Here is a 25935-nt window from a genome sequence, read left to right as displayed (position 1 = left end):
GCATGATTACATATTTGAGCAGCACTGAGTGTAAATCCCATGGAACTGCCTGCCTTCATCTCCATTAAAACTACCCACAAACACATTTGCAAACAGATTGCTTCAGCTCAGTTATCCGCTAAGGACTTGATTTTGTGCCAACAGCACTGTGGATGTACACAGTGCCAAAGTGTAAAGTTGCCTGGCATTTTAACACATAAAAAGAATGGAAAAGAATGCTACCAAAAAAAGTTCAAAGCTGCAGTCACACACACATTCAACATGAACCACAGGCTTACCTGTGGATTCTTGAAAAGTGCGTATTTCTCTATACGTTCCACAAACATTAGTTTGTTTTGACTATCTCTTGTCCAGTTCAGGAGATTTTCAACTAAATTTTCATGATCTTCAAAGATCCTTTCTGCAGCAATAACAAGAGAGCAAATACATTTGAATATGTTGCATTTTGTGATAAATTAATCTCTAGTCATATCTAGGAGACAAGGCATACATGCAGAGAAAATAGAGGTCCAGGTCTATTACAATGGAAAGAAGTTTATGCTAGGAAACTAAAAGAACTTAGTCATCTTTCAGACATGCCTGGGTTAATTTTACACATACAATCATTCAACACTGACTTCTGTACCTTCAGGCTTAGAGTTCCAGCAACATACAAAGTGGTTTTGTTTTTTTAATCTGACAAAGCCTACCATCCCACACGAACACTGCAGACTCCAATGATGACATTCCAAAGTTTATGAGCAAAAATAAGAAGTTTATCACATTTATATGTACTCTGGTCTACACAACCCCTGGAGGAATGTATTAGGTAGCTTTTTCAGCATAAAAATTATTACAGCATCCCCAATCACTATCTAAGTATCAAAAAAGTAATGGGCAATGATCAGAGGGAAAACAAAATGCCTATGAAATGTGGAATACCCATGGTTAGTAGGGGTTTTGTAAAGAGGTCTGAAAACTGACACTGTCCACTTCTTACAATCTCTCCTGATGAATAAATGATGTATTACCAATGGCTCCTGAGAACTCTGAACTTTGACTCTCTGTTGAAATAGTTTATCACCAGTACACTAGTACTAGTCCTTCAGAATACTGAAAATAGGCAAAAGAGAATGGATTAAGGAAAAAGAGGAAAATTTCCTGAAATGGCAGAGAAACAGCTGAATTTTCTCATTCTAAAATAAATAAGGAAGGAGACATCTTCAGGAAAGCACTAGACCAAGTTTTTCCTCCTTTCAAAGACACTGAAGTAGAAGGTAGCTTTCTGCAATTTGTTCCCTCTTCACATAGGCCATACAGTGGCATTTCAGCAAAATAAATTTTTCAGAATCATTTGGGACTTGCTTGACCTTTCAGCTGCATCTGAAAGCAGAATACGATTTTCTCCCACAAAATAATTCAAGCTCTATCAACAACACAGTAATACTGACTTCCAAGAAAGTAAAAGTCATCACCTAACAGAACAACAAAACAAAAAAGCTTCAGAGCACTGTGATACAAAAACTCACATCTCACTGCAGCCTCATTAGTGAAAGTGGATAGCTTTCAAAACATATCAACTGTCATTACAAGAACACAGTTTATTAAAATTTTAAGTTTTTTAGCCCTCATTGGATAGGTAGAAGATTCGCCTCACAACAACCCTTTTTTTCCCCCCAACAATAAGCAATGTTAACATGTTACACTACCTGATATAGAAAAGGTTTCACCAAAAGAGAGAGGAAATATTAATTTTCATTTTAATTTGAAATCAAGATATTTGGGTTCAGTTCTGGTTTTCTTTTATCAAAGTCAATGGGTAAGGTGCACCTTACCCATGCTCCTTCTTTTCCATTCAGATGCTGTATCCTTTGGTTAAATGAACAACTTACATTGTGGTATGTGCAATGCAGTGCAAAGGAGTTTTAACTGCTCTTAGAGGAATATTGCTTGTTGCATTCAAATATTTAACAGGGAAAAAACATAGACAGTTTTTTTGCAATAAGAGCTATCAGTTTAAAATACTATTTATAAAGAGGAAGATGCACGGTAAGTTTTTTATCCCTTACCTGTTTCTTCGGTGAAAAAATCATCAAAATCAAGAGGCTTGGTGACTAGACATTAGTAAAATTACTATATCACACCAAAGACTTTAGCCATGCTTTTTAAATGAAAGAAGAAATAATTTCCAGATCATTCTGAAACAAAGTCAATCATGAGCTTCATTAAATGAATTAGCACTTACTACATTAACGAACGGGATGATGAACATTATGAAGCCAAGTGTTTAAATAACTCTGAGGATATAGACAACTGTTGCATTAATAGGTAAGAATTATAAATACTTGTAATTATTACTTACCCATTTGCAATTCAGAGATGGTTTCCACCAATGACCAGTCTAAACTGTAGCCACAGTGTGATTTGTCCATCAGATTGTCTAATACTTGTCTCACTGTCTGCCTCTCATCCACCATCATTGTTTTTGAGCTGTCATCAGACATATGTACTCTGATCACCAACTATTAAGTAGAAAATTAGGAAAACAAGAAGGATTAATTTACCACATTTCACATAAAAATATGGTTGTTTATTAGATCTTGTTTATTCTTCTAGGATTTTCTTACAATTACCGTAAAATATTAAGTTCAATCAAAACACTTCCTCAAAATGGGAGAAGTCATAAATGATGGTATTTGTATCACAGACACTCAAGAAGATACTGTTCTCCTTCAGTATAAAAGAGTAAACATAAAAGTCTTTCCAATACAACAACAACATGCTTTAGTTGTGTGTTATGGAGGAAAAAAAAATCCCTCCTGGCGAAGTATCCTGTTCTGATTAATAAAGTGCCTTTGAGACAATTTTTCTCACATGTCTGGGTGGAACAAAAGAGTTCTGCACAAGCTTACAAAGAAACAGAATTTTTCAGATTTGCAGTTCAAGCTTTCTGCCCTTTGTCCATATTTTCTAAAAATGATGATTATGTAAACAATATACCTGTATTAAATGTTATTTTTCTGGGGAATATGGAGTAGTAGTGTGAAAAAAAATCTTCTTTTAAAACACAATGGTTTTTCATAGGCATTTTAAAGAGGCCATTGTCCAGAAACAAAAATCCAACCATTTTTTTAACCAATCAAAAAACTTAAGACAACAGATTCTTTTTGTCAATCATTATGCTTCCATTTTTACATCTTGTTCAGATGGAAAAGATAAAATCTACTGATTGTAATACACTGGTTGGTTTTTTAATTTCCATCCTCCAGGCAGAGCAGTTTTTAGTTTTTCATCTGTAATTATTTAATGTAAAAGGCATTTTAAGCTACTGAAAAAATCCAATTGCAAAATAAGAATGCTAAATGTTAAGGGAACTCTATATTTTTTGAGTACATCAAGTAATGTCAGTAGACTTTCTCCACTTGGTAATCCCTGTTTTTAGTTTGGAATACTTGTTTTCCATTTATCACTGGCAAATCCTGCTATGCATAATGTGAAGGGGTTTGTAAAGAAAACAGGTGCAAATTTTAAATGTGTGATTGCAGAATATGCAAGGACGATCTCAGGAGGTTGGACCTTCATTTCACTTCTGGGTTGAAGTTGGCAAAGTCTTCTCAATGTGCACTAGCTGCAAAACAAGCTATTCCTTAAGAAAAACATAATGTTATTCCATATGCTAGGATTTTCTTGATTAGGTGCAGTCTAGATCAGAAACCACATTACTACTCTAGATTAGAACACCACAATGGTTTTATTTAGGGCAACTTAAGGGTAATAGACACAAATGAGAAGTGAATTTCCTGCATTTTCCAAGTGAAAAAGAATAAAATAAAGATCTTATAAATCAATAAAACTAACTTACCTTTTTCACTTGTGCTTCTTTAATCTTCTCTAATGCAACCCTAATCTTCTCAGCTTTGAGTTTAGCAGCCTGTTCCTCCTAGGGGGACACAACACACACAATTCCAGTTAATGCAAACTTCAGTCTGGTTTCAGTGGATTTAATTTTGAGGCTACCATGCTTTAAAACATGAACTGAAATGTTGATTTGCTCACCTACAAATCCTCAGCTATTTCTTAGTGGCAACGAAGACTATTATTTTTTAAGACAAGAAGTATTATTATCTAACATTTAGAAATACAATTGCCATTAGAACATACTGGAGGTACATACTTTGTATAGACATTTGGCATGTCTCTGTTCTTTCACTTTGTAAACAGTCTTGTGCATTGCTACCAAATATTTTAGTAAATCATATATTTACAGTCATAGGTCTGGACAAGACACATTCAACAGGAGTGTACAATGGAGTATACCCAATAGATTTTTGGTTGACTGACATAAAACACAAAGAGCACACTGAGAAGCACCAGAATTTAAGAGCACACAGAAAGTAAGAAAACAAATCCTATAAATAGGATCCCATACTACATACATTAGTTTGAAAGACCTTAAACTAGTAAATCCATTTGCAGTAAGAAGCTTCAACGCTCCCTTTATCTTTACTAAATCCAAGATGCATTTCTCCTTCCTTTAAGTATTTTAAGACACAAAAAGCAAACAGGCATTCTTTTGCTTTTCTAAATAATCTATTTTTGTTACAACTGGAAATGCAGTGAAAATTCAGGTAACGAATCTATCAGCTGATGCTAAAGAAAACTGTATATTTTAAGACTAGCAACATAAATTTTTCAGTTTGAGATTACAGATATTTTTGTTGAAATTGCACTTGAAACATGCAGCTAAACAAGCAACCACTGTTCTGAAAATGACATATGCAGGTTTCAGGCTTTCACAATCTTAAATTCTGGATGTTCGCTGTGGTTTACATCTAGAAGCATCATAAAAATCTCTAGCACAACAAACAAATATATGAAATAAGCAAACCTCCTCCAAAAATATTCAATCTCATTAAGAAAGAAAAATTTAAATTTTTCTCAGATCCAAAGCAGCACAGCCCATCAACATTCATAGACATTTAGTTCTCCATTGCTTTCTTGTACAAATGTAATCCGTGGTTTCTTTGCCATGTGCTTAGATGGTTGCTTTTCTTGTAAAAGTCAAGATATAGCTATTCTGAAATCCACATTGTTTAAGTTTTGTACTTTTCAATGAGTTACTAATATTCTTATCAACTGCTAAAGAACATTCTCTTGTTATTTACTGCAGTCTTACTCAGTAGCTTTTGGTCCTTCACATCCTGTGACCATCTTATGCAGCGGAAAAAAACATCAGCTAGGCAGGACAGTATGCTGCCTTGAGAGAAATGTAGTTCTTTTCAATAAAGTAAACCAGTAAGTTGACACAAGCAGAAATAATATGAGCCTGAAACATTATCTGGGAATTGAATTACCAAGGAACACAGCTTCTATTAATCTACAGGGAACCTCAGCTTTTTATTCACAATAACAATGGTGTCATATAGCTTAGAAAGGTTAAGCCATATTAGCATTGTATGAAAAACAAACAGTGCCATGATACCAAGAATAATTTTTCTTCTTGTTCCTTAACACTAATCATTTCCTTCTGTACAAATAAATTATTACTAAAAAGCAAGGCTTTAGAGACTTGTAAAATTTCTAGAAGTGATGCCATGCACCTGTACATTATGAAATCAGCAAAACCAAAAGACTTCATTTCATCATACATTTGGAGAAACCCATTCATATTTAAAAAAGCTTCTCATTAACCCGACCATAAACCTCTACTGCCTTAAAAAGGTTGACAGCACATTCGGTTTTGCTCTTTGTTAAAGTCAAGTAGCCCAATTTTCCAGCCCATTTCACTGCACACCTGTGCGATGTAACCCCGACAGCAAACCCCACAGGAGCACTTTGCACCACAGTGCACAGGCAGCAACACAAGGGCAAGCAACAAGGAATCAGCTGGCAGCCTCCCAGATACCTGTGCCAACACAGCTAAAATATCTTTGGTGATCTCTAAGTTTATAATCCATCATTCCCTAAAATGCTTTTAAAAATAAATATGTGGATCAAGAAAGACTTTGAGGATTTACTATTTTAATGCCTACCAATAACTTTTCATTTCTTACTCAATATTATGTGGGCCTAGAGATCAGGATTTCTTATACTTTGTTAAACTCTAATATAAAGTCAGTTTAAATTAAAAAAAGAAAACCACCTAACCAACAACAAAATAAACCCCAGAACTAGAATTATCAAAATAAGAACCACTTTCAGCCACTAACAAATTATAAAAAGAAGTCTGAATCTACTTACTGGAAACGTACAGAGGAAAAAAGCAAGAATTAGAAATTTCTGAAAGCATACAGTAGTCAAGGATTTTAAGCTATTCAAGTTTTGTTTTATAGTTAGAGCTCAGGTCACTGCTGCATCACTGTTGATATCACAAAAGGAGGAAGAATTATCTATTTTGATGATTTCATAAAATAATTGAATAATCGCAGGATTCACATCAAAACTCACAACAATTTCTTCTATTTCTTTCCTAATGGCCCAAGAAAACAGTCCCCTCCACATCAAAGCCAGACCAAAACTGCACCTAAGACACAAACACAGGCTCTCTCCTCCCATGTACATGAAACCAAGACAAGTTCTCAGCGAGAGGAAGCATGAGCCATCCATCAGCTTGTTCTGAGCTAACAACCCTTTTCACTGCACGGGCAGAAAGGTGACAGATGACAAAAATACCCAACTGCAACTTAAACTATTCAACACCACAAAGTAATAAGGCCAGGACATACAGTCCAACCACACTAAACTTGGGCATTTTATTTCCCCTTTGCTAGTAAACACCAGCAACAGTGATACGAGTTGCTGAAGGGTCATGAAAATACAGGTAAACAGCAGCCCCTTCAGGGGGTACCACAGGTGGTCCATACCAGTAAATCCTGATGTGGCCACTGCCCTGCCTCCCTCTCACAGCATCAGTGCTCAGTGACAGCATTCACAGTGCTGCTGTGGCCACACAGTTTGGTCACAGAGCTGATCTGGATGAAAACTGACACAGCAGAAAGATTCAGCAGAATCCACTCCTTGGCAAGACCACCTTTACAGTCACGGACACGCTTTGGAAATCAAAGGAGATACACACACACACTGCAGAGAAACACAAAACATAAAGCAGTGTCTTTTAGTAGCAGTACACATCACTGCTACACATAGTAGCAGTCAAATTGCAACATAAATTCCCCACTTTAACAGGACTACTTTGGGAGTATTGCTACACTTGCATTTTAAAGCTTTGAGCCAAGATTACTTTTGGTTATGGACAACATCACACCTGATGTAAAGAATACATGGCAACATAGTTACATTGAGAATTTGTTAATCCAAAATATTCTAACATTGTGAACTAAAATGGAAAATGCACATCTCTGCAACGCGATGGTCTTAAATTAATGACCTTTTTCTTTGCATTTTTATACCAGAACTGTTTTTGATAATTTTAGCCTACAGTGCAATATCATAAAGAATAACACACACAAAAACTAAAGATTTCCTTAATATGATGATCACAATTTCCTGTCCCAGTTTCCAGTTGAATATGCAGTTATCAGAAATTTCAGCTGTGTTTTAGCATTAAATATGCAAGATGCATGCAATGACAAAGCTGACCTTGCTGAAATGACTTTGGGCCTCACACTTCTAGGTTGGGACTTTATTTTCTGCTTCATTTTACATTTTTAAAGGGTCATTAACTGAATCCTTTTACAGAGATCACAGAAAGAACGGGAAAAAAAAAAGAGGAGAGAGGAACCACTTAAGAAAGGCTACAGTACTTTGGAAATCCAGTAATTAAATGATGAGAGCTAGGTAAGGAAGTCCACATGTCGCTGAATTTAGGAGGGCAGATACACAAATCACAAGATGCATAGAAGAAGAAATTTCTTCTTTGATTTTTTTTGTCTGAATTCCTTCTCTGAATGCAGATAAGAAGATAACTAAATACATAAGTAGCATTGACTTCTGAAGGACTAAAAGCAGGTATCCACTGTTTATTTTCCCACCTACAGTCTAGCCTTGGGTAGAAAGGCAATCACCTGTCTTGCAAGGACTGTCCTTCTTAAAGAGTTTTTACTGAAACAGAGGTTTCTGCTGCCAGAGAACACCATATTGACATCTCCATTTGTACCTAATTCCCCAAAACTTCAAGACATCTTTATTAGTCCCATGTTTAATGTATATCAATCCGAAACATTAATCACATTAATGAAGTGTTTTCTCTTAGTTGCTTTCATTTATTATTAAAAAGAACACTAGAACAAGTGTGTATATGATCAGCACTAGAAGGGAAAAACCAAATGTGTGAATATAAAGAGCAGGTCTTCTTGATAAACTCATTAGGACAAGCAGAACACTCCTACTCTAAAAAACATTTTGTGGCAATAGAAGCACTACATTTATAAACAGTGAGCTTATGTTTACAGTAGTAGTTCTTGGCCATTCTCAAAATAACCTATATCTGGGTAGAGCAGAAAGGGAAGCAAGACATGACTCTTCCAAAGCTCACTAGATGTGAGTGTACATCAGTGATTTTTTCCAGTGAGGAGTTCATCCTCCCTAATGTAGACTCATGGCACATTTCTTCCTTTTTCCTTCCCAACTTAATACTCTGGAATATTCCTGATATTGTCACCATATTGCATTATGTTACTAAACATGGAAATGGATGTGAAGCAGTAGTATTGTTTTGGGGGTTATGTCTGAGAATTATTCACCTGAGAAGGTCTTAAATATCACAGTGACACTACACTGGGGTAGTGCCATATTCTTCCTTTGTTCTACTTCTGTGCACCATTCACAAACTCTTTGCTATTAGAAATCTAACTCAAACACAGAGATGGTTTCTGAATGGAAATTGGAAAGCAGCAGTTACATTTTAAATGCATTTCAAAGTCACACTGGCCCTTGTCACAAGTTCCCACAGAAGGGATCTTCTTCCCCACAGTCTACTGGCACAAAGAAGGTCCCATCATCCATATCCCTAAGGAAGATGTTGAAAAGTACTGGACCCAGTATTGACCTCTCAGGTGCACCACTGGTTAATGCCTCAAACTGGACTTTGTGCCCTTTAGAAGGTACGCTTCAAGGGATGGCAGATAAAATATTAATCAATTGAGACATGCATTCAGCTGTCTCCCTGAAAGACTACTCAAACTAGATTTGACAAAGCTAGTAGCAAGGAAGAAAAAATCCAGTGGAGTTTCACTGCCTCTTTAGCCCTTGAAGCAACCAGCACCACATTATCATCCTGTTTGCCCCTGAATAGACCCTGTCTTGTAACGGCTCTAGGCCAGGCTTCTCACTGGGGTAAAGAGTTCTAGAACAAAAAGTACTGGGATCTGGGACCAGGCAGAAGTAAGAAAGGGGAGGGAAAAAACCAAACCAACTAGATTGAAGAACAGGCCTTAGAAATCACAGTAAGGAAGTTTGAGAGTGGAAAGAAGACTACAACATAACAGATGAGACACTACAACTGACTGGCAAGTTTTAGCTGGACAAAAAGCTCAACTGATACTCAGAACAGGGCAGAAACAGATTTCAGAACATAGGCTGATTGCCTAACAATGTAACCACAAGTTTATTATAAATAATATATAAATTATATTTTATTATATTGATAGAATATATAATATCACTATAATACTAAAAAAGAAAAAGGTGATATTAAAACTACACAGGAATGTCACAATGATCACAGCAGGTTAGTACACAATAGCTTGCTGAAGAAAAATTCCATTATTTAACTTCAACATTGTGCAAAATCCTGCTACTACCATCTACATAATTTTTTCAGGTTTCTAGATGTGGCCATCACAGCTTCCTCAAAAACTGGCTGTAGGAGGCTGGAGTTTTCAGACTGTGCTTACATCCTTTGCAGATTAGAAATGAATTGCTTTATTTTTAAGCTGCACTAAAAAAAAATCTCAACCAGATGCTTCATTCAAGAATGAACACAACATCTGAATCAGACTGATCTAAGAGGCATGAAGCCAACATCACAACTTATTTAATTGAAAGTCTGAAGAAATTAGTATGCAGTAACCAAAAATTTACAAACCAGTGGAATCAACATTCTTAAGAAGAATATTTGTCTTTCAGATCAACATGAAAAGAAGAATGATGTACTAAATATTTGGGAAGAAAAGGTGTTACACGATTCCTTTACCTCCAGATGCTGGCATACATATATGAATCATTAATACATCATTTTCTGTGCTGAGATCTGCCCTACACTGTCAGGAACTGTGTGTGTGCATGATTGTAGTGCAAAGGGAACCTAGCGCATGACTAGAATTTCTACAATTAGTTATATTACCAGAGGACAAAAATGGTACTGTTGTTCCCCCCAAAGTGTCTCTAGTCTCAGTATAAGAGGTAGACATATCAAAGAAAGGAAAGAATACCAGAAATAGTAAGATAATAAGAAATAGTTGACACAGCAGGAACACCAGCATAGAGCTGCAGCATGATCCTACAGTTAACTTATCTAACACCTTGCTACAAGGAAATGCCCCATTTCTTGGGGCTGCTTCTCTTATACAGGGTTTATCTAAGGTGGTGAGGAGATCTAAGCAGCAAAGTGGATTTCAATTTCATCATTTGACTAAAGAAATTTGTTTGCAGGAGGTCAGAAGAGAGCCAGTAAGTATCCACACCAGACCTGTGTGCTCAGTAGTCAGAAGTAGAGGGCACCACTGTACTGAGACAGTCCCAAGCTGAACAAACAACATTATCCTCCGAAAATCAGCAAGCTTACCAAAAGCACCTGAATCCAAAGGCTACAAAATCTAATTAGCCAACACAAAGATTTATAAACACAAACATTTAACTTCAGGAGTCTATCAGAATCACTGATACGAGCTAGTCCATATGACCATGGGGTCATATGACATAACAGGATAATTTTATGCACTTTTTAAACTGAAGTTCCATATGGTAACCAACACTCACCCCACATACAAACAATCAGAAGGGAGGATCTGAAAACACATGGAGATGAAAGAGAAACTTATGGTTTCTATTTGTGCCACAGCTGTTGTTAATCTATCTGTAATGAGTCAAGGTTTGCTGTTTTGGTGGCTGTTTGCTTTGTTGGGGGCACAGTGGGGTGCACAGCAGGATAAGGAGGTATTGAAGGGGAGAAGGAGGTATGGACTTAAATTTTAAGCAAAACAATCACAAGAGCAGAAGATGACTTGGTTTTGGCTGTTTGTACTCCTCTAGAAGACAGACTGAAATTTTTTTGTCAAAATAGATGCTGAGCACTTTGAGAAGAATATTAAGGTATTTAAGAAAAAGCAGTAAACTAATTCTAAACCCTTATTGCTGAATACAGAGTACTTATGCCCAGCATTATTCTTATTGTTTTGAAGTCCCCAAGATACATTTTGTTACTTCAGGCTTGCCTGAGGTTTCTCCACTAGTGTGTCTATTTTACAAAAACAACCCAAAGAACAGTTTGCAGTAGGTAGTAGCATGATAGACATCTGACGCCTCAGCCACTGAATATTCAAAGTTCTCTGAACTACAAAAAGCTGTTTGTTCTTCATCCAAGCTTGTCTTTTCATCAAGGAGATTTATGGCTTGCTCCATCCCTCCTAGTCTAGTTTCAGAAGGAAATACGTATTGAAAATATAATTCTTAGACTTAAGAACAATTTGTGCTCTCTTAGTACATTACTGACCTCTTTCCTGTGAAGAAAATGAATTTATAATCAGAATTCATACATACCTGGCTCATTACACCACTGTTTTACTAGGATATTCTCCCCACATTATATTAAGACAACATTCAACATGTTACAAAAAGAAACCCCATTACTTACTACAGTTTATCTTTAATACAGCAAGTGAACCTATTTTAAGGCTAGCAATGCCTTTTAAAAGTATTGAACAGTCCCACGTATTTTCCACAGTTATGATCTTTTTTTTTTCTTTCAACTAGTGAACGGCAATAGGAACAAAAGAACTTTTAGCTCAGTACACTTTCTTTTCAGCTAAGGCATTTTACCTGTTGACATGGCTATTAAATATTTGTCAAGAACTTGAACACTTTGATAAATCTGCAGAAACAAACAATAAAATTCAGCCTTTAAAAGCATCTTGGATAACAAGGAAAATCATGTAAGCAAATGCACAAGTTTCTGGAAAGGGTAGGCAGGGGTGGGAGAAGCATAGCACACACCAAAAGCATTCTTTCTACACAGAAATAGTGACATACAGGTGGAAACAAGAAGCATCACCTTGGTCAGCAAATGAGAAGGCTTTCCTGCAATGTTTCTCAGAAGGAGGGAGGTTTCCCTGTCCAAATAGGAGTGCTTGTGCAGAAAGAAAGAGAAAGAACATAAATCAAAGGAAGTCAGTATAGTAATTTTATAGTGTCTTGATTACAGAAGATAAAGCAGAGTTTAATAGAAAAAAACCCTACATCACTTTATTTCCCTCCCATAAAAACATGAACATTCCCAAATACTATCAGCTTAACACACTGGTATAAAAGGAGTTGTGCTAACAGAGGATGCTATTTTAATCTTCCTTTGTACAAAGTATCACACAATAGAATTAAGAAAACTTTTGCTTACCTGCAACTGGTTTCTTTTCTGCAAAAGAAAACTTATTTTTAAAGACACTTAAAACTATAAAAGTAAGAAAACATGCACTTACAATGCTTTTCAAAATCCTGTCCAGTCTTCTAAAACTGAACATTCTACTTTCACTATGCAAACATACAGCCACTAAAAACTGATCATCCTAGAGACAAGGAAATGGCTTCATGCTTTCTACACTGGTTGCTGCTTCATTGCTAAAGAAGAAAGATGTTATCATAATAACATCGAGCTGACTTACAATCAATGTCCTTGTTTTTGAAGGGCTTACGTCTCTCTTCTCTTGTATAGTCTGAATTATAAAATTACAAATCCCCACATTTCTCTTGGAAGATAAACTAGCATAAAGTATATTTTCATCTGTTTAAAAAGGGGAAGGAAAATCAGCAGAGGGGAAGCAACCAGTAGAGAAAGGCAAAAATCAGTCAACGACAGATACCAGAGCAATTATCTTCTCCAGCATCTGCTACAGACAACAAAACCATCATCATGCAGTGATTGCAGAACCACACAGTCACACGTCTGCTAAGGGGCACTTAACAAAAGAGCATTAAGTACATCTCCTGTGTTCCACCACTGTACTGCAAGTTTTGTCCTGTGTGGCTGCAATTGTCTCAGCCTTGTTTCAGTTAGTCCAATGCTACACAGAACAAGGCATGATAACTATACATGCCTACTATCCTTTTGTTTAGAAATTAGCAAGAGAATCCCCATCTCTTCTTCAGTGTCACAACAAGGTATGGTCTCCTGAAAAAAATGAAGAGCCCATGTCTACAACTTCATGCAAAGCAGTATCAAATAGTTTGGGGAATACAGTTCCTGCAGTGGGAGTTTACTTGATGTGACTTTCACATGCTGGGACGAGCAATTAAGGATCTCAAGGAGGCTTTAAGAGTTACAGCTCAGAAAAGAGTATACACAGCATCTGAAGTGATCCAAGCTTCACCTGGTACTTAGCCACTCATACAGACACAGAATAAAGATTTTTCTGCCTGCATGTTAATTACTGTCTGTACCTACATCCTATGTTTTAGGAGCACAGCAGTGCTGCCCAGCTCAAGCACACACTGCTGAGGTTTGTAGGACCTGGTATATTTAAAAGGTCTCAGGCACTGTTTACAGTCATACTGAATTGTATCCTTTCCTACACAGCTCTAACTTCACACAAAGTCAGTTTAGAATGGTCTCCTTACAAGATATTGCTACAGAACTTGCAGAATAAACTGGTTGGCTCAATTCAAAACACAATGACAAGTTTAAGGAAATTCTTTTAAAGAGTCTCTTGATAAGAGTTCTTGAGAAACATCACGGACTCCGATTAATATGGATCGTTTTCCTTGGTGAATGAAGCACTGCAATAGAAGGAATGTTACAAATGGGTTTAGGCACTTGCTGCCTTAGCCTATTAGTCAACAATATGTCAGAATTGAGAGAAAGGACTGAATCTCTCCTTAAAGAAAACACTATTTGCTGGAGAATATTTCTCCTACAGGGAAGCTCAAGGCAGGTTGATTAACCTTATTCCCATCATTGGTCATTTCAGCTGCTGCCATCTTGCATTTATGTACAGTGGAAATTTTCTCCACTAAGGAGCTTCTGTTCTATCCAGAAATGGGAATGCCATATATTTCTTACAACATAAGAGCCACTGGAAATTTTGTTCATACTGCTTTCCAGTATGAACTGCAGCAAAATATAAAAACAGATAACCACAGGAGAGCTATTCTAGAACTCAAGAATGATGGTATTTTATTGGAAAGAGGGGTTGGTCAGTAAAATGTGGAACAACAGTATGATGACAACTATCTCTCTGAATTTGAGCTGAAGAGATAACATGCTTAGGAACAGGAAGGCAACAGCCTCCTTTCCCAGACACCTTCTCTGCATGGCTCCTTCCTTGTGTGTAATACATTCTGCACCTCCGCACATAGCCAAAAGTTAGAATGAGCAAAAGCAGCAAATCAACAGAAAAGCCTAAGTTCTAGAAATTATAGCTTGGCTAAACAATAACTATGTGTATATAATATTTTTAAAATATTTGACCTGCACAAACCATTAGATAAAGAAAAAAATTAAGTTTCATTTTAGAAGGGTGTGTTACTTTCACAATCCAGTTTTAAAGCATTTAATCTATTTCAAAGAAAGACTTCAGCTCAAACACCAAGCTTTTAGGTAAACAAGTGCTGTTCTTTAATACAGGCTGCTAGATTATTCCATTGTTCAGGGGAAGATAAATATTTTGGGATTTTTTTCTACATAGTACAGTCACAGTGGACCACACAGAGGATCTAATTAGTCCACTCTTCCTCTCTATTTCTGGAGTTCAAATACATATCAAAGCTCTGACAACTTAAATGCCTGATCTTTCCAAATAAACTAACCTACTTTCGTGTCCCAAGTACTTTCCCAGACTAAAAATATCAGCAATGAAATCCAGGAAAACAAAATCAAAACATTAATTACTCCTAGGTAGACATGTCTGGTCTTCTACCATGAAAAGCATCTCTTCTTCCACCTGCTCCCATCACAACAACGAGAACTCAAGCTCTGGCAATGAAGTGTATCACCTTAGATTCATTTAGGATATAAACCCAATTCCAATTACACAAACTAGCACGTGTCCCACAATGCCATGATTTTTTTCTATCCTGCTGCATAAGCTGACTGCTTCCCCAGTACAAGGCCAACATTTCTCATAATGGCTGTTTTCAGTTTAAAAATATTTTTTTGAATTGTCACATGACCAGAATGAAATATCTTTGGAAAGCAAAAGTAGTTTGAAACATAATGAAAGTGTCAAAGTTTGACAACAGCTCCAGAGAAAACAAAACCGTGCAGTCCTTTATACTAAGCAAGAAGTCACAGAGAAGTCAGATTGTAAGTGTTGGAAGACTATTTAATTTGCTGCATCCATCAAAATACTCAGCACAGCTAATTCAACATGAAAAACACCAAGTCAGAGACCTGATGCCTGATTTACCAAATTCTTTGGAAGATCACATATTTCTAGGTCACACTTCAATAAGCAGGCAAACTCAAACAGTATATAACATGTGCACAGTCTAAAGCTAGCTATACTTTTACTGTAAGGTTTCTTGTAAAGCTGTATTTTTTATGTACAGGATAGTGTTCTCAAAATCCAGCCATCAGTAACAGCCCTACCTTGTTATAAGTTTCTGTATAAAATTATTAATGCAAATGCAGTACCAATGAAAAAGCTTCCCAAAGTTACTTCCATTATATGTAGGAAAAAAGTTCACTTAGCATATCTTAAACTTTTCTACGAAAAGGGGATCTATAAAAGAATTTTAAAGCCAACACTTAATACACTGATATTTTAAATGCTGAATAGGGAGCCAGACTCCACTCAGGATTCCCAGTTAGTCTAACACCACCACTACTCAGGCAGAACTCAAAATACCATAGCCCAGTAGACATCCAGGAAGGAAGAAGTGATAGGGCTTTAAGAGGACTCTTAAGAGGCAACTCGAAATGTTTCCTCTTGTCACGTAATCCAATCTGTCGATATAAACTGTGCTACAAGACTTTACCCCGGGAAGCCCGGACAGGCCAGAACACCACCCAGCCATGCTGGACACTGAAACTCAGCAAGTTTGTTTATAGAATCCTCAGAAGGCTCTTTGGTCCCTAAAAGAACCAAACATGAAGCCTACCATCAGGTATCAAATATACTTGCAACTTCTCTTTGAAGACACTTCATTTGGGGACAACTTTAACACAATACCAAGAAAGTAATTCACTTCTGTTTTAGTCCTTCCTCATAATACAGGACAGACTTTGAAATAAGTTGCCAGAACTCAATCCAGTTAAAAGACTTGGATATAGAAAAATAATGAAAGAAAACTATCAGAAACAGGAAAATCATTTTATGCAAGAAGTAGAAGCAGACATTGCAATGATGACTGTTTTGAACTGAGTCATACTATAACTCCTAGCAGCAATTATTCCAAATCACATTGAAAACTATAGATGTTTAATAATAAAAAAACCTCAAAATGCTAAAAAAGATATGCTGATCGGAAAATTAGCTTTCTAAAAATTAAATATATACCTTCCTCAAGGGATGACAAAACAGCTGTGCACAAAAGCACTTAGTGCAGACACAATAAAAATTGGGGTATGATGATCAAAATATCAGAAGTAACAAAAAGCATACAAGTAAGCCTACTAATGTTTCCATAGGAAACTTAAGCTGCTATGGACAATCACAATGAAGAAAACTAGGTTTGAGTAAAATTAACATTAACACTGAAAAGTTCTAGATGTTGTTAAGACAAAAAAATTAGTAGTTTTCATGTGCAGTTCATTCAGCAAAGACGGCTAGCCTTGATGTTTATAAAAATCTGGACTATAGTCTTGTTCCAAATTAGGGTTTGGACTTCAAAGATTTCCTACATCCTTTCTTTGGAGACAGGAATGTAGCACCCATTATCTTCCGATCTAAATATCAGATGTTCATGGACCAGCTGTTGAAAACTGCATTTCACTGATTTCAGAAAACTCAACACAATAGTTTTATATCCATCGCCAACCCTTCATCTATAAAACATGTTTGCTGAACATGATAGAACAGATGGGCTAGCGGGAAAATGAAAATACTTTTCAGATTTCCAGAATATAATTCGTTGCACTAAACTAAATGACAAGTAATGCTCTACATGGCCAAACCCTCAAGGTTTTCTCCCCTCCTATCCTTGTCAGTCCCACTATGAAATATTCAGTGGGTTGTTTTAATTCTTGAGGTTCTGAGGTCTTCAGCCAAAAGTCAGTTTCAAAGAAATCAAAACTGAAATGATTTCTAAACTATCACTGAAATACCAAGCATATTATATTTATTTTTTACAGTCAGTAACTGAAGAGTGGATTTTAAGCAGAACCTTTTAGAAGAGGTGATAAACTGAGCTGTCCAGCCAGGTTCTGAAGCATAAAGGTCACGTAGTCCATCTTGCCACGGCAGCAGGTTCACAGGTAACACACTATATTATATATGGCCTCCTTTCTTCATCTCTACTTGCACAGTTTTCCAAAATATTGACCAGAATGTTCATATTGAATTGATTCATTTTCTTGTTTTGCACCTGATCATCACTTAGTACAAAAATAAGCAGGACTAGTTTAGAAAGATTCAATCTTATTGGTAAGAGACCAAGTTGTATCTAATTCCTCTAATTTTAAGGTAAGGGCTGAGAATACATGCATACAGAATTTAAAAACAGCACAGTACAATCTGAAAGGTGTCAAGTATGTTCTTTACACCGACAATTTACAAATAATGATCAAAATCTGGGTGGGAAGTGCATAACCTGGCAATCTTCTCAGATATTTTACCTTATTGTTCTAATGCCTTAAATATCTTAAATAGAAAACCTCCTTTCATGTTAAATATTATCTGTAGGTCCAAAGCCATTCACTCTAGGTATGTACAACAGAATAACAAACACACTGAGGACTCATGCATGTAATTATCTTGCCATGTTTCTTGCAAAACTCTTTAATAAGAGTTTAACCCACACGTTTAATTAAACCAGTTGGTGGCACTCTTGTGCCACTATTCTGGATTCAATATGACAGTTGAGAAACACTATAAAAGTCTTTTTTAAAAGTATCCTCTGCCCCTAAAAACAAACTAAAAATTGGGGAAACTCAGTAAACAGCATCCAATAGAGAGCTATATGCTTGCAAAAGTCTTGCTGAAAAGATAACTACTATAGCTTCCATTTCAACTTCATCTCTATGTTGAATTCTTTAGACCCCACCTTAAAGAATTAGAATCCACTACTTCCAAAACAGAACTCAAAAATTAAATTTTAAACATAACTTTTGTAATTTTGACCCAAAGGAGGACAAAGATGGAAAAGAACTCAAATTTTTCATTGTAAACACTTTGACATCATATATTCATATGGAACGTATTCATATGCACACAATACGAAAAATATCTAACCGAAAATAACCATTTCCTGCTTTCCTTTGCAAAGTGGGTGCTTCAGCCTAGCGAAAAAGCAGCTCAGGGGAGACCTTATCACTCTCTACAACTAGCTGGAAGAACGTGGTTGACAGGTGGGTGACAGTCTCTTCTCACAAGTAGTAACAAGAGATAGGAGAAGATGAAAGGGACTCAAGTTGCACCAGAGGAGGTTTACATTGGATATTTGAAAAAAAAATTGTTGCAAAAGGGATAACAGTTTGTTCTTATCAAAATCTCAGAAAAGGAAAATAGACACTTAGAAAATGAAGCAGTAGCATTAGATAACAGAGCTGCCAGACACTTCCACATCCAAGATGTGTTTTCACAGAATCACAGAAGGGACCACATTGGGTCATCTGGTCCAACTTCCAGCTCAAGCAGGGTCATCCTAGAGTTGTTTATAAAAAAGCTATACCACTAAGACAGCAATTTTCCACAATGGCTTACCATTACAGGATGATTACTAGTCATTTACATTAGACAAGTATTCCAAAGAAAAGAAAGGAAGGTGTGTGTCATTTAAAATACAGATGTTTTTAAAGACCTCTCTAAGTCTGACCATGAAATGGGTTATTGGCAGGGGCATCATACCTGCTTTGTGCTGTCCCACAAGAAGAGACCTAAATTTGTCTGACCCTAAGCCTTTAGAATTAAAATTGTAGTCTATAAAGTCTCAATGAAGTCTGGAGCATCACAATTAAAAAAAACCTCAAGGGTGCATCCTCTCACAGAGCACTGCCCAGCCCAACTGGACTGCACACCACTAACCTTGAACCAAAGATCAGCCAAGATCAAGAGTGCTTGGGTCCGTGGGGGAGAGTATAGCTGCCTTCTTTAAACTGCAGTGCCTGCCTGCTGCAGAGACACTGCAGCCAGACAAGGGAGGGGAGAACCTGGCGCAATCATTCTGAGCTCAGGAGTGGCCAACACTCCCTCCTAGAACTCATGCAACCCCATTTCACTGCAGGCAACTGGACCAAAAACAAAAATTTTAAAACGTTGATTTACAACAAGTATTTATTAAATACTAGGAATGTTTGTAACTTCATGTCTGTTCTGACAGTTACAGACTAAACCTACTGAAGGTCACTGCAATTTCAGTAATATGTCTGTGAACATCTTGATCAACAAACTGCTGCACTGTGTGCATGAGACGCACTCCTCCCTAGTTCATGCACCTCTCAGGTCAGGTTGTGACGCTCCCCTGCTGAACACAAGCTACTTAAGACGGAGCAGGACAGAAAGGATTGTAAAAACTACTGAACACTTCAGTTCAAGCTTGGTTTCACTATTGCTTTTTAGAAATTTAAGACTAAACTGCCACAAGAAAGAGGCAGCCCTGTTGCTCCCACAACCATGTGTTCTCACATCTCCTGTGTGGACAGCAGTCATTTTGACCACGTGGTCCAAAAGATCAATGAACAACTAATTCAGAAGGATTATTTTTCAGGGAAAGCTGCTCCAAATGACCAGGCAGCTGCACAAACAAGATGGGGCAAGACTGCCCAATTCATCAATTACATGTATCTAAACCAAACATGAAATCCCAAATAAAGTTTCTCTGCAGGGAGGAGGTTTCAAAATTAAAAAACAAACAAACAAAAAACCCCCACACAAAACAAACAAACAAACAAAAAACCAACAAAACAAAACAAAAAAACAGGAGAAAAATACTATAGAGTATAATTTCACATAAAGTGTTTGTCTGATCTGTCTAAAAAAACATACATTAAGTGGAGGACCTAAAGAAGGAAGGGGAAAAAACCCCCTCAAACTTAGTATACTAAGATTAATTAATTCCTAACTGCATTAGTTCAAGAATATCAGACACTTCATCCTGAGAAGGGCTCTATCTGTACCACAGAAAACAAAATATCAAAGAAGCTAAGAAAGCTAAGAAATAAGAGTACATGTAGGTTTAATTGGTTCGATTGGTTTTGACTGAATCTGCTGCCTTTTATACTAAGAGGCAACTGTATTAAATAACATTTCATTATATGCCTGTTGACTTCTACACCATAAATTTCCCCAAAAATGACTGTACACATCAAGTCATCCAAAGATCAACCACTGTAAAAGACTGGGGAGCTCAGTCACAAATCTACCCTTTTGTTTAAAAGCAGATAAGTCACATGAAAAAACCCCACACCTGCATTCATAAAGCAAGGCACTGATTTGGCTGGTCTAAAATCTTTTTCAACTTTTACAAAAATGAGATTAGCAAGTGTCCAGCATAGGAAACTAATCAAAGCTGTAAATTTGGTCAACTAAAAATGAAGACTTGTCTTTGTATTTGCAGACAACTTTTACCATACTCTAACAGATTAAACACTAACCAGCATGCTCAAACCTGACACAGCTAAAAGGCCAGTTCTCAGTTATTTTTTCAGAACATGAAGTCTTATTTTTGGGGGTTTGAACTCCTTTACAAACATCACAAATCCTCGTTTTCATCCTATAGGTTAGGAATATATGCAACTGAAGACAACAGCATAAATTCTTTTCTCCTCTTAAGAGTTTAATGTTCCACAATTGGCAGCTGTGTTCTTAATTTTTGTCATCTGTTCCAAATTTGATTTTTGGCAACCTGAAGTAAGGACAAACAAGTAATCTGTTGCTAATTTCCTACAGATGTTGTATTTCACATCCCTAATCTAATCAAATGTTGCAAAAAAAAAAAAAATTTGTCTTGGTTTTAAGCAGACTGGTGTATCTACAAAAATTGGCTGCTTAAAAAGCTCCATTAATTAATCACAACTTGTAGTGATATCTTCACTGGCAACTGCAACCAATGCATACTACCTCCCCACAGCACGCCTTTGACAAAATTTGGTAACATCATAAGGCAAGACTTCTGATTTCTCCACTCAGGTCTAATGGCTTAGTCCAAGAGGAATGCTGCCTAGATTTAATTGGTCATTGATCCACGGTGTTTTTTCTCTTGCACATGAACCTGGTAAGAGATAGAACCTCTAAAGAACGATTTTCCTAGCTTGTCTTTATTAATGATCCAATTTTTCCTCAAGAAATCCTTTCCCAAACACAAGTATTTTTCTAAAGTGCTCTGGAACAGGCACAAAAGCAAAGAGATTCATTTTAAAATGTGCTTATTTACACAGCACTTGGGACAGCAGAGTCATTTAGCTGCTTGTCCACAGAAGATTCCAACATCACAGAATAACCAGAAAGAACAGTATATTTAGGCAGAGACAATGCCTTTGGTGTTCATACTTAGGGTAACAAAGTATACCATAACTGTAATTTTTGAGTTGACACCAGCTTTGCCACCCAGTAGTGTCAAAAAGGAGATGTATTAACTGTCCATTTTCCTGTTCTTTCAGAGAGGGAACTTTTAAACTTATTCATCAGTGTGAGGCAAAGCTGACAGGCAATGTCAGAAGATAAAATTATTCTTACATGTTTTATGGTTCCTGCTACACTTCAATTAGTCACCTCCTATGTGGAAAAAAGTTACAGTATAAATTTTAAATTCATAGCTATAAAATAAGTCAGATGCACTGATTGGAGAATCAAGATTTACCAATAAAAGGATAATGTTTAAAGTCTTGTTTCCCTTTCACGTATTTTAAACCTATATACCCCAAATTTTAAAACATACCATTCCATGCATGTGCAGTAAACAAAACTTTTAGAATGTCTCCTTTGGATTCCAATTGAAAATTCTTTAAAAAAAAATTTAAATTATCCCTTCCTATAATTTGCTTTGCAGATTCCATGCGTGTAATGTGAAAAAAAAAGGATAAGGTGCTACTTTTGCAGGCACAGGGAATAGTGAATTAGCAATCTTTGGGTTCTAGTGCATCATGTGATGACCACGAATAGCCAAGCACATTTGATTATCAAAAAACATAAATACTGTTTATATTTCATGAAATTATATGTTTATCTCAGAGAATGCTTTGAATGCCTCAAAAAATCTGGCAAGTGAGGAGTAATTTTACATGTATTTCAAGAACATTTGAAAACTGGAGGGCTCACACTTCTTATGCCAAGAAAATTGGAAGCCAAAGTAATGCTGCAGGATGATAGATATGCACAATTTTTCTTTACTGTTGACTTATTAAAGAACACTTTGTGACTAATAATTGGAAAAAAGGAAAGAGGAAAAGATGGTCTAATTGTGTTTCAAATTAAGTCTTTCCATTGACTATTTTCAGCTTAGGAAAACAGTAACTGGAAATGCTCCAGAATACTCTTTGTGTACAAAACTAAGGACATAGCACAACTGGCAGAAAATTAAATGAATTTTTTTAAAAAAAATAATTTCTTCTTTAGAAGAAACACAAAACAAACCCCTGCCATGCCTTGTTTGTTGCTTGTCTGTGACTACTCTCACAAATGGAAGTCTAACATTATTCACATCTGCTAGCCATGCAAAACATGGACCATAAGGAAAACTACTCGAACATTAAGCTCCCAAAACACAAGAGCTCCATTCCTTCAAGAGCTAAAATAGACCACAACTGTTCTTTAAATCACCTACAAATAACAGGTGAGGTTCAGCAATCCAACTCTATTTGAAGACACTATTGCCTACCAAAGATCATACTATCATTGATTTCTCTGCATACATTAGCAGTCAACTGCACTTTCATACAGTGTAACATTTACCAACCCCACACAGAACATGGCTCTCAGTAATTTTAAATGGGTACCAAAGTTTTCGTGTTATGCCACTGTGTAGGCAAGTGAAGTGTCAACAAGTTCATACAGGAACCATGGCAAAATTGCCATGAAATGCAAACTCTCTCGTTGTGCCCCTCTCAAGTTTTCCATTTTATCCCACAGGAGCTATTAGCTAGTACAGATTTACCTGTGTGTGCTGAGCTTACATGACAATCCCTACTAACTGTCATGCCTCCAAACTTCCCTTTTTTCCCCCCCAAAAGAAACATTAATGTTTACACTGCTGCCTTCTCTGTCAAGTGAAGCAAAGAACTTGTAGCTGTAATGCACTGGCAGTCAGGCTCTTGTCATGATTTTCACCTCTTTTACTTAAATTCGTTGTAGGTTTAGATTGATGTAAAAGCTAAAAAATAAAACACAACTAAAAAAAAAAATCATGCAGTGTTACTGACTGCTACATTTTGCATTATCTTCATATGTAAGCCAGAATCTCTCAGCTGTGCAAACTGGGTTACAGACATAAAGAACTCCATGGAGTTGGGAGGGCGGGGGTGGTGCTGTGCCAGACCAGATGGCAGACTTCAAACTTATCTGCAACCTCTTCACTGAGTATGTGCAGGACAGGAACAATGACCGTCCATGAATGGACCCTTTCACCCGTCAGACACAAACAGCTCCATGAGCATCATCAACACATTTCTCTATTCTCTCCCCACTGCTTGCTTCTCCTATTGCTCTAGCACAGCTCACTGAAAACAGAGACAACTCCTTGCTGGCAGAGGGGCCAAAGGAGAAAGGAAAAAGATAATGAGGGTGGAAGGGACAAGTTAGTCATACAGTCATCACTTCCCCTACTTTTAACTCATGCTACTACTTCACTCATTCAGTCTACATTCAAGTAAAGTATCCCACATACAGAAACAAAGCTTGAGAGTGTATGCCACTCATTACACAACTGAAAACATAAAAATTAAATGCAACCTACCAATTTAAGAAAGAATACCGTTCAAGCAAGGATCTGGGAAATCATTTTGTCAAAGACAAATTTCAATTTAACAAAAAATTATGGGGTTTAGGGTGGGATAGAAACAACTTTTCTTCTTATTCAACAATGCTTAAGGGGGATTTAGGACAAGAATGTAAGTGCAGTCAGAAAACAGTTCCATCAAGACAAGATCTTGAGACTACAAAGCAATAGTCTTTGAAGACATTAATGTTCACAGTGTCTCAAGAGATAGTGTTAGGAATTGTTATTAAAGAAAGAAAATAAATCATGATGACAACTAATAAACCCACAAGTTTAGACAACCCAGGAAATTCCAGAATTTCAACTCCTCAAAAACTGGCATAAATACAAATTCAGAAGGAGAACAAGGATGGTCCTGGCCAATAGAACCACTGAAAGTTATCATCTATCATCATGCTGATGTATCTTCACCCCCAGGAGGTTCCTACAGCACAGGCTGCTAGGAGGAAGAGGAAAACAAGACCCTACCTTGCCTGTCCAAATGCTCAGGCAAGAAGTTCTGAATAATCCAATACCACCAACATGTGTATTCCTGCTCTCCCTTCCAGCCTCCAGCACTCGGCTACAGCCCTGATCAGACTCCTCTGAGCCTCCCCAATTCACCTAAATAACACAGAATGAGTCCCAGAATAGAAGCAGTGAGTTTTCTATGTTAAGGACCAGTAAGTGCCAAAGCTGGGACAAGGGAGGAGATGAGACAGTGTAGGGAAGAACTTTGAGGAAGGAAGGATGAGAGAAAAGGGAATTTATATCCTCCATTTCTGGTGGTTGTGGAATTGCAGCCTTTTTCATAACATTGATCACTATTATCAGTCAGAAAATATACCAGACCACACATACCTTTCACAGGTCAGTGCACGGCAGTTCTTTTACTGGACTTTCCTGCATTTCCAGGTCAGAGAGCTCTCAAATACAGAGCAGAATTATTTTTTAAGATAAAATACCGAAGTTAATAACTGCAAAGCTTAATTTCTTTTTTCAAACACGTATTTCCTCCCATCAAAACTGTCTTCCATTTTACTTAGGAAGAGCATAACATCAAGTTGCAGAAAGAAGGATGACTTTTTAAAGTACCTATACTGCCTGCAGAGGACAGAAGGGATCGGTCAAAAGGGCAGAGCTGCCAAGACACTGCCCTCTTTGATAAGAGCCACAGCAGTAAAGAGAAATTTTAAAGGTCAGCTCCTCAAGGAAGACAGGCAAAAGAGCTAACTCGAAGCACTATGTTAGAATAACAAATCTCAAAACAGATCTGCTATGGTTATGAAGAAATAGCCTCTCCCACTTTCTGCATAAAAACTGTTTGGATTTTTCCCTACATGGGCACTAGGTCTTCTTCAAAGGCTATTTCCTCAGAGAGATGTTCTCTACTAGAAACAGCACCACTGAGTCAACTGTGTAGGTGGGAAGGTACAATTCAACCCTATCAGTAAAAGGTGTTTTGGTTTACGACCTAGCCATGAGGATTAACGAACCCCTAAACTAGTTTTCGGGCACTAAACAAATGAAAAAGGAAATAAAAGCTTTGTTGATACCCAATGATTCTTCCAAAGAATCCATTTAAAAGGTGGATTTCATTCAAAAAACACTATCACAGAATCTGTCCCAATCTCAAACAACTAATTTCCCCTTTTCCATTCACCAGTGATGAGAAAAGAAAGCTACTTCTCAGTAAAAAGTCCCATCACATAACAGTTTTAA

At 36.9% G+C, this 25935-nt stretch overlaps 1 protein-coding gene across 1 annotated transcript in view; it reads right to left on the bottom strand.

The window, feature by feature from the left end:
* RAPH1 (Ras association (RalGDS/AF-6) and pleckstrin homology domains 1) overlaps nucleotides 1-25935 on the bottom strand; it is an 86264-nt gene that overhangs the window by 22169 nt on the left and 38160 nt on the right. Inside the window, 3 exon segments of the mRNA XM_027636757.1 lie at nucleotides 279-400; nucleotides 2342-2501; nucleotides 3842-3919. Coding sequence (XP_027492558.1) covers nucleotides 279-400; nucleotides 2342-2501; nucleotides 3842-3919 — 360 coding nt within the window.

Source organism: Corapipo altera, unplaced genomic scaffold, assembly GCF_003945725.1.
Source record: "Corapipo altera isolate COAL_440 unplaced genomic scaffold, ASM394572v1 45, whole genome shotgun sequence".
Lineage (NCBI taxonomy): Eukaryota > Metazoa > Chordata > Aves > Passeriformes > Pipridae > Corapipo > Corapipo altera.
This window is presented reverse-complemented; position numbering and strand designations above follow the sequence as displayed.